General features: G+C 41.5%; 1 protein-coding gene across 1 annotated transcript in view; it reads right to left on the reverse strand.

Moving 5' to 3' along the window:
• LOC136286208 (ALK tyrosine kinase receptor-like) overlaps nucleotides 1–13,884 on the reverse strand; it is a 194,556-nt gene that overhangs the window by 41,075 nt on the left and 139,597 nt on the right. Inside the window, exons 7-9 of the mRNA XM_066177564.1 lie at nucleotides 11,399–11,530; nucleotides 3,905–4,036; nucleotides 2,827–2,927 (exon numbers count right to left, since the gene is read on the reverse strand). Of these exons, the coding sequence (XP_066033661.1) occupies nucleotides 2,827–2,927; nucleotides 3,905–4,036; nucleotides 11,399–11,530 (365 nt within the window). The remainder of the gene's footprint in view (nucleotides 1–2,826; nucleotides 2,928–3,904; nucleotides 4,037–11,398; nucleotides 11,531–13,884) is intronic.

A 13,884-nucleotide genomic window follows, 5' to 3' on the forward strand; every position in this document is an offset into this window, starting at 1 on the left:
TCCCAAAAGCGTGGGAAAGTACAGTCTGTTTTTATTACAGTATCTCCTGTGTGCATTTTTATCCTTTTCCCATCTTTTGATGCATGTGGGGCAGTGCAGAGTAGGGCAGGCTGACGTTTCCCTTCCTCAGTTAACAAGGAGCCTTCTGCAGGGCATGGAAAGGGCAGGCAGCCCTGCAGGCTGCTGGTGACTGAGCTCAGCCCACAGAGAGCACAGAGATGGAGTATCACACGAGTCCTGCACTCAGTGACAGTTCATATGCCAAGCTCATCCGTGCTGTGGTGTCTCCAAGGGCTAACACCACTGCATACAGCTGCCCAGAACCTTAGCAGAGAAGGTCTTTGGACCAGGCTGGTCAGTCACCTCCTCTTTCAGCCTGCCACAATGGAAGATTAAACAGCCAGGCTCAGGGAGAAAAAACAAGCTTGAAGCATTAGAAACTCTTCGTGGCTGGCACCCACTGTGAACTGCTTGGCTATTTCCTTAACAGCTTTGTGTCCTGGCTTCACAGACATCCTGGACAAACCCCAGAATCCTCCAGCTTGGTAAACAGCACTGTGGCAGCTGAAGTTCCTCATGCTGAGGCTGAAGTAATTAATTTCTATGAACACCTCAGGCTAAAAATTAGGTTGTCAGCTTCTGCTGTGGTGGATGTGACTGGTCAAATATGACTGGATAAAACAAAATTAGGGGATAAGGGGAAAAAATAATAACTTGGTTGAACAGCAGGTGCCCCAGAGCTTCCATGTAGCAGCGGAGAAGAGAGGGGAGTCAAAATGATCAAACTAGGGATGTTTTCTGAGCTCCTTGTTGCCCTCAGAAGAGTGAGCAGATACCTAAAGGATCATGAGAGCAGAATCAAATACAAGAGGAAGGGCAGATTTATGGCTGGATCCGATGGTGGAAGAATAAATGGGTCTAATTCACACACAGGCTTGCTGAGATCCCTTTGCAACATCCCTTTTCTGCGGGATTTCAGCTGCTAGAGAACCTGCCCCAGTTGTGACATGCCAGGCAAAGCTGTCAGCAGTGACAGGTAAAAGAAAACTCATCTTTTAGTGCCTGAACTTGAGCCAGTTCAATCAAGAAGTTGTTGAGGGTGAATAAATACAAGACAGCATTATAGTAGTTTTACAACCTCTTTTCTGACTATAATTTCACTATTACGAAGTTTGTTGGCACCTATTGGAGGAATAAGTGCGTAGGGAGGCATATCTCCTTTCACCTCTTCTGTTGTGTTGAGAAGTGGAATTAAATTATTCCGTGCACAGACAGATTGTTCCAGTAAAATAGAATTTGAAGCCACCAGGGACCCACTGAGAAGAGAAGCTTTTACACTATATGAAAAGGCAAAAGACAAAACCCTTGCCAAAACTCCTTCACTCTTTATTACCGACAGCTGCAATGCTGGATGCGTCCGGATGCCTCTGAAGTGCCAAGGGGAGTGACGGAGGTGGGATGGCATGTGAGCAGATGAAATACATGGCAGCTTCTCCCCCAACGGCAAGTTTAATTATTTGCAGTGTTGTATACACAAGAAAAAAAATACACAAATATTGGGAAATCATTCACTGTGATTCCTGTGTCAGGTGGATTATGAAAAACACTCGTTCTTGCTGGTCCATGGCAGAATAAGGTCTTAAAATATTCAGAACCTGCATACGCCTTTGTCACAGATGGGAGGAAAAACAAGGTAGAATATATTTCAAAGATGGAGAACATGAATATATCAAGAGAGCAAAACCAGAGGCGCTTTGCTGTATGAACTGAGACACCCAACAGAAGTGAACCAAAACAAACTTTAAGGCAAGGAAACACCTTCTTCTGTGCAGTTTCATTCTGGAGAACTTTCTAAAACATCCCTTCTTGTACTTTCAGTATTTTAAGATCACTGGAACAGATTCTTTTGTCTGTTCAGTGCTCAACCAACAAACAGCTGCACTTTGTTAGTATCAGTTTTCCTAAATCCCTTTGCTCCAGGACCCAGAAGCTTACGTGAGATTGCTGAGTGACCGCGAAGATGTGAAATGCTTTAGCTCACTAGGCATGGTTCAAAGTCATAAGTCAGAAATAAATCTTATCAGTGATTCTACAATCTGTGAAGGTGCATAATAAGAAGATGCAGACAGGTCATCTTTCTGAAGGTGCACTTTGAGAGTTAAATACAAATGACTCAGAAATGACAACCATTAGCAAGGTTGTCTGCCAAGCCTCGATGTACTTGCTTAAGCTGAAGTCTTATGACTGTCAATAGCTCTTCTGCTGGAATATGAACCTGACTCCACTCTGGATGAACTTCTCTCTGCTGTGGCTAACCTCAGGACTCCTATGAATGAGGCCTTCATGAGGACTGGTAGGTGTGAAGTGCAGCAGCAGGAAGAGCTGCCAGCCCAAATCCCAGCTGTGCTAGAAAAAGCATGTACTGCCTTTTCTGAATGGCTCAGGGGCAGTCCTGAAGCCTATTCTGTCTTCGATGTTGCAAATATACTGCTTGCTCATGCAGTAAGATTTTTCCTCTCTGTGTTTATGTAATGTTGGCTCCCCTACTCTTACAGCATACACACCTAATTATGAAGACTGTAATACATTATGTGATGCAATGCGGACAGGATATGATAGGTTTTTCAAAGCACATTTTGTGGCATTCAAGCAGATAACCATATCTTTCCCCTGCACAGTGGGCATAAATAAGTATATTTTATAGAAAATAAAATCAGAGATAGTGGTTGCCTTGCTATTGACCTAGTACCTATATTTGAACACCTGAGTCAAACACACAAAAAAAGCTCTGAAAATTGCACAAGAAAAGAAAACATTATGACTTGCCTTGCAGGGGGAGTTCCTCAAAGGAGCTGGAAATGCTGTGCTGGTCATGACAGTCTTTACTACTGCTGGTGCCTTGCTGGTGTTAAGGAGGAGCGCAGAACCTGGATGAAAGAGAAGGAAGAAGGTCAAACTGCAGCACTCACCTTCGGGTTTCAGGATTTGTGAAACCTGCCCCAAGCCCATGTTAGCTGGCTTCTACCATGGCAAAATTCCATGCTTCCAGGGAACAGAAGGCTTTTTCCATTTCTTGGGGATGCAGCTTCAGCTACCTAACAAACATACTAAGAAACCACACTTAAGGAGTCTGTCTACCTTCCCCCCACTAGCTTCTGTTGCTCTGTGCCTTCAAATTCATTCTCCTTGCAAGGCAAATAATAAAGTGTATTTTTAATGAACAAAAAGTAACTTGGAAGAAAATAATTTATCTTGACCAAAACCAAATAAAAATACAGCTATAGCTCTTTGCTACTTAAATAATTTGCTGTAAACAAGAGGAAAAGGGCAGTAGTGGGTTTTCTCTCAAAAGAAAACTGAAAAAAGAAAAAACAACAACCCTTCAGCTGTTTGTAAGAGAAGGGTTAGAAATGACTGGCATTTAGGTAGGAGAACAAGTACACAGTAACTGTACATAAAAGTGCAACTCAAGGGATCATGAAGCAAAGAGAGAAAAAATTACCATGTGAGCAGGGGAAAAAGCAGTAGTACAGAAAAATAGACAAAAAATAAATAGAAAAAATCAGAAAGAAAAAAACAGATCAGTATGGTAGAGGGTCAGGCAGATGAACTTTCGGTATGAAGTTTTTTAGAGGGGTCAAGATCTGTATCTGGTCTCAGTGGTGGAGACAGAGGTACCACTTCGTACCTTCAAGAAAAAAGGGGCAGGACAGTCTTTTGCTCAAAGCACTCAGAGTTGAAAGATGGCATTTGAGAGTAGAAAGTTGGGATCTGTTTCAGTGGAGGCTGAATATGTAAGTACACAGGAAAACTTGCCCTGTGTTTCATTCCCTCTCCTCACCATGTGTGTATCATTTTTGCTCTTGCTGTTTATGCTCTACACTTACTGTTGACACTCACACACCTTCTATTGAAGGGACTCGGTTGTGTTCCGGGCTTCCAATCCGCCACGGAGAAGGATGGGATGCAGAGAAGCCTGGCATCCAGCCACAGTCCCCTGCTTCAAACGAACAGTAAAAGCCAGAGGGAAGATTTCCTGCAAGAGGGAAAGACACAGACAGAAGCCAGGTGAGCTGAAGAGGCAGCTCCTGGGTTCACACAAGAGCTGCAGTGACTATTCCAACCCGGTTTGCCCAGGCATGTGGGCACTCCCAGCTACTTCTGTGTGGAATCGTGCATGTGCCTGATCATGGGGACAGAGGAGCAGAGAGAAACAAACCCCAGACTATGGCTAAGTGACCCCCCACACACTTTGACAAACCCAAGTGAGAGGACACATCTCACTACACACCAAGGGGTCTCCTAAACACCTGGGCTCTCAACTCTGCAGGTATCGGCTCACTCAAGGTTACATCTAGGAAATTACTTTCCTAAGCGCTGCTTCTGCAGCCCCACAGAGGGAAATCTTGGAGAGGGATACATTCCCTACAAGATTCCCTCCCTTACAGTCCAGGTTTCTACTCAGCCCAGCTCAGCAACATGATGTCTTTTCCCTGTGAGCACTGACATGGCCTCAGGTAAAGCACTGAATCCTTTCGTGCCTCAGTTTTTTCACCTGTGATTCTCTTCCATGAGATGAATGGCTGAAAAGAGGATAGTTTATTTTAATCCATACTTTCAGACTTTGAAGCCTGCTCATTCTGTCACTAGGTTAGAATTTCAATTTCCAGCTCCAAACAATAGAGCTCCATTAGCTTTTTGCCTTGAAATTTGCCAGTTTTAAGGCAACACTCATCTCATTCAAAGCAGAAGGTAATCTCACGCCTTCCATGAACTTCTCTACCTACAAATGCAAGTTCTTCTTACAAAGGGTGCAAAGTATTGCTCCTTTTGCTCCAAGAAAGGAGTATGATACATGAAATCTGTTTGAAACTGCAAGATAAAAATGAAATTTCATGTGCAAACGCATATCCAGGATTTTTTTTCTTTTTACTTTTAGCTGCTTGATAAAATCAGAATTAAAATTTCTTCACTTACAAGAAGTAGGATAGACCACAAACTTCTAAAGCATGAGAATCTTCTGGTCAAGTGATACCAGTAATTTCATTAGCTCCTCTATAAGTAGAAGAGGCTCTTGAAAATATATTTTGTTGTGATAATTAATTTCTTTTCCCCTGAAATGATATATCTATAAAGTGGCTGTCAGACAATGAGGCACCAGTATTCAAGCTCCAGATCATTCAAAACGTTTCAGTACCAGCAGATCCCCCTGGCTGAGATTTCAGACCAATAAAATACCTGCACACAGGGCTCCGGCTTTGACTCACACATCTCAAAAGGCAATTGACTGTCATTGGCACATGTATGCATTCCTTGGTGTACCCAGAAAAAACAGCTGCGAAATACCACAGCTGCAGCATCTAGACTACAAACATTTGATTTTCTGGGACCCTGAATCACAACTCACTGTCAGAGGAAAGTGAAACAAATCATCTATCTGCAGCTTTTTAGTAGGGCTAGTTTTGGACCAGGAACCTGACATCGAGGCAAGAGCCACATTTTAGTGGTATTTTGTGCAGGCATCTAAACCTGTTACGAAAAAAATCACAACCTCTACTGAAGTTAGGGCTTTTTCAAGTTTTTCCTTTTAAAAGTCTCTAAATTCATTCGGCCTGGTCTTTAAATGTGAAGCTGTTAGGCAGAGAGTTACTTCCCTGTGTTTCACCCCTCTGCAGAACTTGATTATATTTCATTGCGCAGCCTGAGGCTGGGATACAAAGAAAATGACAAATTATAATGTGCCCTGAATTCCCACAGAAACAGCTTGGCTTGGTGTCCAACTGAATTCATGTCATGGCCATTTGCTATCTAGGATGATGTAAACAAGTCAGAGCAGCAGGAGGAGTCATCTAAGTAGCAATCCCTGCCTGAAGGCCAGGAAAAGCTCACTGTCGATGAACAAGTAAGGGCATAAATAAGAAGCTATTACTTTCACAGAATATTTCATTCCCTTTTCCCAAATTAATGTTTCATGAGTTTTCAGATGTCTCATGCCCTGGATGCATTTTCTTTGCTGCTTTTTCTTACCTTGAATATGTACAGCACCTGCGATTCCATGTGTTGGTACTCCACAGAGACCTCTGGCTACCACTTCTCTCCAACTGGTACTGCTCCATTTCATGTGTTTGTGACTGAAACTCACATCAGCACGGACACTGCACTGATAAGGGGGAGCTGGTCTGACTTTATTGGAAAATCAAGGAAATGAGGGGGCAGGGGTTACTTCTACTGAAACCTGCCATTTTGGATAATAATACCAGTGACAGAAACCTCAGAAGGTTTAGCCCTTAGTAAGATTAAGTTACAACTTATGGAAATGAGATGAAGAACAGAGTAGTCCAGTGAAACTGAAGCACTCTGATAATGTAAGAGTCTCTTCTTTTATGTGAATGAGGAAGTAGGGAAAGGCAGTTGGATGTTAAACTTCTTCTAAACCAAATATTTTTAAGCCTGCAGAATTAAATACCTTTCAAGAAAAATCTAAATAAGTTTTATTTCTTTAACTCAGTTTTTTGTCCATTAATAGCAAGAGAATTAGTAACTGATATAATTTATGAAGCAGATGGAGTAATCTCTTACTTCAAAACTAGGTGTAAATCAACCAGATATCACAGCTTAAACTTTTGGGTGAAATTCCAAACAGGTATTGTATATTAAAAAAAAAAAAAAAAAGCATTAAAATACTCTGTATATATAGACCTTTACCAAGTTTAGGAAGGAATCTCAGAAGCCAAACAGATCAGTTACTCAATTTAAAGAACCACATGAACCTTAAACATGAGTTTGTTTCAATGATTGCTTCTATGCTAACAAATTTGGCCAGCCAAATTCTACCAGAAATGAAGCAAAAAAGGGGAAAATATTTTTCAAGAGTCAGCAGAGTTATCCTTTAATGGCAGATAGCTTTGCTGAGCTCAAAACTGTCAGAGGTTAGAATTTGTTTCTGTAAGTACAGCTTTTGATAAAGAAAGAAGCAGAAGGATTAGTGTATGCAAGACAGGACTTTGAAGAGCATAGCATGGCATGGCAACAGGTTGCTACTTCATCATTTTGTCTACAGGAAGACTGCTAGGCTGTACCTGGATAAAAATGAATCCCACAATTTCTTCACTCATTTTGGCCTGGAAAGGAAACTAGCCCATATAGAATTGATTATCAATGCTTTTTTGGTCACTCATCCACCTTATCAGAAAATCAAACTTTATAGGTTCCTATTCTAGCTACCATCTGGTCTTTTGACCGATGTGTGCATGCAGTCCTCCAAGCATCTGGCACAGCATGAGTCCCTCCTCTCAGAAATCAGACACTTGTCTTCCTTATCTCACCTGCTAAGGTGATTAACATCCTTAAATATTCAATGAAGCAGAGTGAAAACTACCCTATAACCCAGTGATTATGAGATTTATTTCAAAGATAAATAAGACATTACTTCCTGTTCCAGCCAAAATTCATAAAACGTGGAAGTGCAACCTCAGGAAAGATTTGGGTAACCATTTTCTTCTGAACTAGACCAGAAGCTTGGAAACTCTTTACGGAAATAGAAAATAAGGGCTCAAATTCACAGAAGAACCAGTCTTGGTTAACTGTATCCTGAGTGAACCCTGTAAGTTCTGGGTTTCTAGATAATAAATATACTACTGGCACCTCCATTTTTAAAAATGTTACAGTTTTTAAAACCTATCCATTACTTACCTAACATGCTTGGACTGATTAACCAATATTTTCCAAGGACAATTTTTTTTTTTTTTTGGTGAATTTGTCACAGAAAGTAAAATAGTTTTGGACTAGCCAAAATTTTATGCACTCCTTTTCAGTAAAGTTTTAACTTTTGCCCTGATTTGCTGCCTGGCAATGAAAGATTACTGAACCAAAATGCCAGATACTGTTAACTAAAAAGAGAAGTACAAAACTGCTAAAACAAATTCATCCTTTCTGTAAAACAGAGCCCTGTCCATCTGTGTTAGTACATAATTTGAGTTTTCATGTCTGTCTTCTACCACACAAAGTACATTACATGTGATTACTACAATAAGAGAAAATACGTTGGGGTTTTTTGCAGTAAGTTCTATCCATATGTTGAGTGATTTGGTAAACTACTTATATAGAATTTGTTCCTTAGCATTAATAAATAAATTTGCTGAAGCCTAAGGCACAAGCTGTGAACTTTCACCAGATACGCTGAACTTTCCACTCAGTCAAATATGAGAAAACCCTAGAGCTGGTTCAAGACAGAAGATAAGGAATTCGTTAACAGAAGCTGCAACCTGAGAAAAAAGAAACATCCTACCTAGAAGCAAGCAAGGGACACAATGAAGAATGGGAAGAGCTCCCAGAGCCTCATATGGGGGACAACTGATTCCAACAGTCACATAAAGGCTGGGGAATTCAGACTGTTTGAGTATAATCCACCAAGAACTTCTTTGTTCAAAGCCCTGTTTGGAGGCACCCAGCTCCAACTATTACAGCATTTTAAAAAGCACTTTTATAGAAGAATCTATCTTTCAGTTTATGAATTCAGCAGAAACCTAAAGTCCAAGCCTGACATAGTAGCTGGCACATGTAGTTTCTGTGTCTGGAAAGGCATGATTTTACTAGCAGAGACACACCACCAGTGCTATCTGAAGTATTAATGTGTGCCTGCAATGTATCCTCTGCAATGTAATTTTTAGCGTGACGCTTCCATCAGGCTGGTGAATCTGTATGTCTGATACTGAGTCAACACACACGCAGCTCAGCATCTCACTCCACGTCTGCCTCTTTGAAGCTGTCTTTTACTCCTGCAGGGACATCTGATTATGACTCAAACAGCAACACGCTTTTCTCTAGGGGTCATCCCTCTCTGATTTTGCAATTTCTACACAGACTAATTGGTTGCAAAGCAGAACAAGCACCATGATGTCTCATTGGCCATTAATAAGTAAAGAGACGTTGGCAAACAGCAGGTTATATAGAGAGACCTTTTTCAGCTAAGACAGGAAAAAAAGTCTCATTATTAGGAATAAAGAATTAAAATCATAATAAAACCAATTAGTACCTGTAAAGCTAAAAGACTTTGGAAGGCAAAAAACTCCAACACCTCCCTGAAGCTCAAAGATAGAAGCCTTTGATAATGGCATTTTTAAAACCTCTTTCCTCAGTTTTGAGCATAGCTCATCTTTTTCTGACAGCTCTTTTGTGTAAGCAGAACCATTTGGGAAACCCTTTTCTCTGCCTGATAAATCTGAATCACTTTTTACCACACTTGCAAAAAGCAGATGAAAATATCCATGTTGCTCAGGAGTAAAATGACAACTAAAATGCTGAAAGATGACATATGTTTTGTGTTAGGCTGCCATGCAGATATTTCTGACACCTCAAACATTAGATCACTTCTCTGTTTTGTGTAAGAAACCTTACGCCAACAATATTCAGCGCTGTAAAGAAGCAGAAGGATCAGCCATAGAACTGAGCAGGCTTATATAGCTGGATAAACAGGCATATCCACAGCCTGGGCTCTTGCTCAGGCAAGCCATGCTTTTTTGTTCCTTGAGTGGAAGACAGTGTTTCTGGACCTTTTGGCTGGAAGTAAGAACTCTCATTTCCAGTACCTATGGGTGAATGCAAGCCATGTGGTCTCAAGCTGGGAGTGATGCTCTGCTGAACAGCTGGCTAAGTATTTTCTGCTTTTTACATTTTCTCACCAACATTCTCAGTACATTCCTTTGCCAGCACAGCTGCAAGTGCCATATTGCCTTATGGAAGCAGGTACAGATGAATGGAGGGAGAAAAGACAACCAAACAAAGCCCCGTGGATAGCGTATGCCAGAGAGGCATTGGCTGCTTTTCCACTGGGCTCATCATGGGGTACAGGGCGGCAGCAAGAGGGAAAAGCAGAGCCACCCTCCTGACACATGAACAACAGACTCGCCACAAGTGCACCCAATGTCTGAAAACAACAGGCAAGCATGTTCCTCTAGGCCCGCCCCATCCCATGGCGGTATTCAGCTTGCATCCCTGATCAGTACAACTCCACCTTCTGAACTCTGCTCTTTCCCCCGGTACAGACAGGATTATTCTCACAAGGCAGAGCCATTTATGGCACACAGGCACCAGAGGCACCAGAATGTGTCTGAATATACATTTGAGGGTAAATAATGTTTCTCTACATCCAATGAAATGAAAATGCATTCAACCTTTTTTAAAATTATAGAGTAGAATACAACAGAAATGCCATTATGAGGTTTTAGAGTTCTATTTTAAATGTCTTAGATGGAAATAAGATTTCAATATTACTAATATGAAGCATTATTGGTTCTAAGAAGCTGCAAGTCCACAGTGCTGACACTGTTCCTATGAATTTAATGTCCACTGAGTGTGTCATTAAAGAATATAATTTCAAATTGTAACAATGTCGAAAATGATGGAGAAGCATGTAATTTCAAGCTTTGAACTAGTTTCCTAGATGATCCCAGGTCAAACCAATGTTCTCCACAACAATAAAGTCTGTAACTTTATTTCTTTATTAGCAGAAAAAGAAGTGAAATCTGCTATAAGTTGTATATCACTCATGCTAAGTTCTTGCTAGAAACAGAAAACATGTTTTTTACATATGAAATAACACAGTTCTATTGTAACAGCCCACAGGCTAGATCAGCTGTGGCACATACACTTTGAATAATGAACTCTCAAAATTTGTTTTTCTTGATATATTTGCCCTGTGGACAACCACAGAGTGGACAACCCACCACTCCTAACTATTTGTAGGCTGGCAGATGGGAGGATGCTGGCGGTACAATGTACAGAGGTATAGAAAAACTGATAAGGCACCTTCAAGACAGTTAAAGGAAGGTCCTAAAGCATCTGAGATCCACAGCACATTTTCTAAAGCACTCAGCACAGCAAGTTCTTAGAAAACTCAGGCTGTCTTTTGCTGTATGTTATTGGACTATTGACTCCTGAAGAGAGGGTAGAAAACCAGAGGAATTACAAAGACACAGGAGTTAGTCAAAGACAAGCTACTGGCTCTACTCATTTTTCATCTTACAAGTTTTCTCCTTCCTCTCCTTCTGCCACATGCTGCACTACATTTTGATTAAAGGCTCCAACACATTTCATAATTCTGTAAGGCATCTAGCTATTCAGGCTATACTTCCTTTGCATTTTTGATCGGGACACTGGAAGAGATGAAGCACCCAGAGCATGTTAAGAAGCTGCTGCAGAACTGATGTAGGTGAGCCCAGAAATATCAAATGACGCTCTCCAGGCAGACACCCAGAGAAATGGCATGTATTATGGGGGATACTGGTCTTTTGATAGAACCAAATGAGTCTGTTGGTGCTAAAGTCTCAGACATTAAATTTCAAACCAATCAATGCTTCTGGAAAAGGATGGTACAGCCTGGGGGTTCGGATTTACTCACTGCACGTATCTCCCTCATCTTCTCCCTCAGCGCAGTCCTGAATGAAGTCACATGCCTGCCCCAGCCTGATCACTGTTCCATTCCAGCAGCTGAAGGAACCCTCCAGAGCCATTTTTGAGAGAGAAGCAGATCCTAGAGAAAAAGAAAAAAACAACAAAAAAGCTTCAGATAGCCAAATTGCTTTCCATAGCATCCTGCATAACACTGAAGAGACAAACACCTTGTGAAATCTTCTCAATTCAATACTTACTTCATAATTTTTTTTGACTTATTTAATCTTGTCAAATGTCTAATGGTCCACCTAATAGAGAATTTCATTTCCCCCAGGCCTTTTTGGTGCTCTAATATGGAAGGCAGCTTTGACCTCTGGAGGGCTTAAATCCTGCAGCCTGCTCTGGTACTTTTTAAGAACAACACAATACACATGATAGGTTTTTAATTGTGTGTCAATTTACTGCTGCACTAACAATCCTGAAGGCTGATATCCTCTCTGTCTAGCTTAGGAGTAACATGCCTACAGGACTTAGAAAGAGCACAAGCTTCCATCATTCTCTCCTGGCAACATGCACTACCTTTTCTTTGGGGGTATTTTGTTGTCATATTCTCTGCAGGAGAGAAAGCAGTTCAATCTCTACTTGTAATTTTCTTTCTCTTCTATGCCTACTCCTGCTCCTGCATCCTGCACTCCCTTGAGTCAGAGAGCCCACAGCAAGACTACATCCACCAAGAGATAGAACTCACCAGTTCATTTTATCTGTGCAAAGCAGCAGAAGACACCCAGCAATGTGCAAAGGAGTCGTCTATGAAATGAGGTCATCAAACATTACAATTAGAGGTCAGTATCATCCACTCAGAAATGATCCTGAGTAATCCTCCCTAAGAACCATCCGTTTCTGGAGGCACTTGATTCCCTTGACAGCTGAGAAGTCAGATATCAGGTAGCCTAGCAGGCATCATTTTCCTTACTGTAAGAATTCTCTCATCCCAAGTCCTTTGTGATGATACTTAGGACAAGGCCTTCTTTTTTTAATCTTTGTTTGGTTTTTTTTTAAGAGGCCATGCTCTACATTGGACACGTGAAGGAGGCAGGAAGTACTTCAGTAACATCCTGAAGTCAGTGTGTATGGAAGAGTCTATGCTTGAGAAATGCCAGAGTTCCTTCCACAAAAATCTGAGTGTGGATGCAGTTCACTGACACCTTCCTGAATCTGCCAAGACATGCTTCCAGTCCCTGCTGGAAGACAAGCCTGGAAGAACAAAGAGATCTGTGCTGTGAATTCCCCACTGCAGCATTAACTGCCCTGTCTCATATTAAATGGGTAAATGCTCCAGATTAAACCAAAGCCTCTGGGCAGAGAGAGCCATTGTTTGCCTAACTCATCCATGCTCACTAAACAGTGCAGCTACATCAGGTTCTCTAGTACTACAGGGAGTTGGAAATCACTGGTGATCCAATTAGATGTGCACTTGATATTTTTATTTATATTGCCTGCCAAAACTAAAAATTAATGAAGCATGTAGGAAAACAACCACTATTTCTCTTCCAGCTTATTTTATGGTGCAAATCCTTCAGGAGTGGGGGGAATACATGCCAAAGTTTATTAATAAAGGATAATGGATCCTGTAAAGGGTGTTCTTTGTTATTGTCGGGTCGATTTTTTCCCTTCCTTAGAGCAATTCTGGCTTGCCACATACAGGCTGCACAATGCCCTTGTATTCCAGCCCAGGTCAAGGCATGATGACAGAGGAGAAGCTTTGCAGGAAAAATAGACCAAGTAACTTGGGCCTGTCTGCTGACAATTTCTGTGGGCTCCTTGTTGAGGGTTCAAGGCGGTGAGATGGTATCTCCCTCGGCTTTGCTGATCTTCCTACAAAAAATGCACCCTCAGAGAAACCGCTGAGAGCCTTCCTTATGTGAGGTGCAAAGCTCTTCACATACCACAATCCAGACACACAGGGCTCAGGTCAGTGTGCAAATGGGCACTACAAAACTGTAAGAAGGGACTCTGGTAACTCACTAGGAAATCCCTTCTAGGGGTGTGTAATGAGCCTGAGCACCCTTGTTGTTGGAAGTACCACCTGGAGAAAAGTTAGGAGACATGTCCCAGAGCACTTCCATGAGTTAGCAACATCATGACACTCTTAAGAGATCCTGAAGTTCTACTGAAATTCAGAAGTACTCTTGTCTCTCTGAATTACCCCACAGATGGTTTTGAAGCCCATGTTTGATACCAGCTTTCATGTCCTACTCAGTTTATCTGCAATCTTTTCAGCAACGTCCGTGTTTTATTTCAGCAGCTGCAGAGATACACAGAGATTCAGTGGAGTGGTTATTGTAGGCAATGGGGTTGTTCTGTTTACTCAATTCATTATAACTTTTTAAAGGCACTCACTTTTCCAAGCGCACAACTACATTAACACTAATTATAATGGAACCGAGGCATTCAAGAGAACCTACTTGTCTTCCCAGGTGTTTTTTGCTGCAG

This window comes from Chamaea fasciata, unplaced genomic scaffold (assembly GCF_029207755.1).
Source record: "Chamaea fasciata isolate MVZ Bird 193981 ecotype frontalis unplaced genomic scaffold, bChaFas1.0.hap1 SCAF_3, whole genome shotgun sequence".
Classification (NCBI taxonomy): Eukaryota; Metazoa; Chordata; class Aves; order Passeriformes; family Sylviidae; genus Chamaea; species Chamaea fasciata.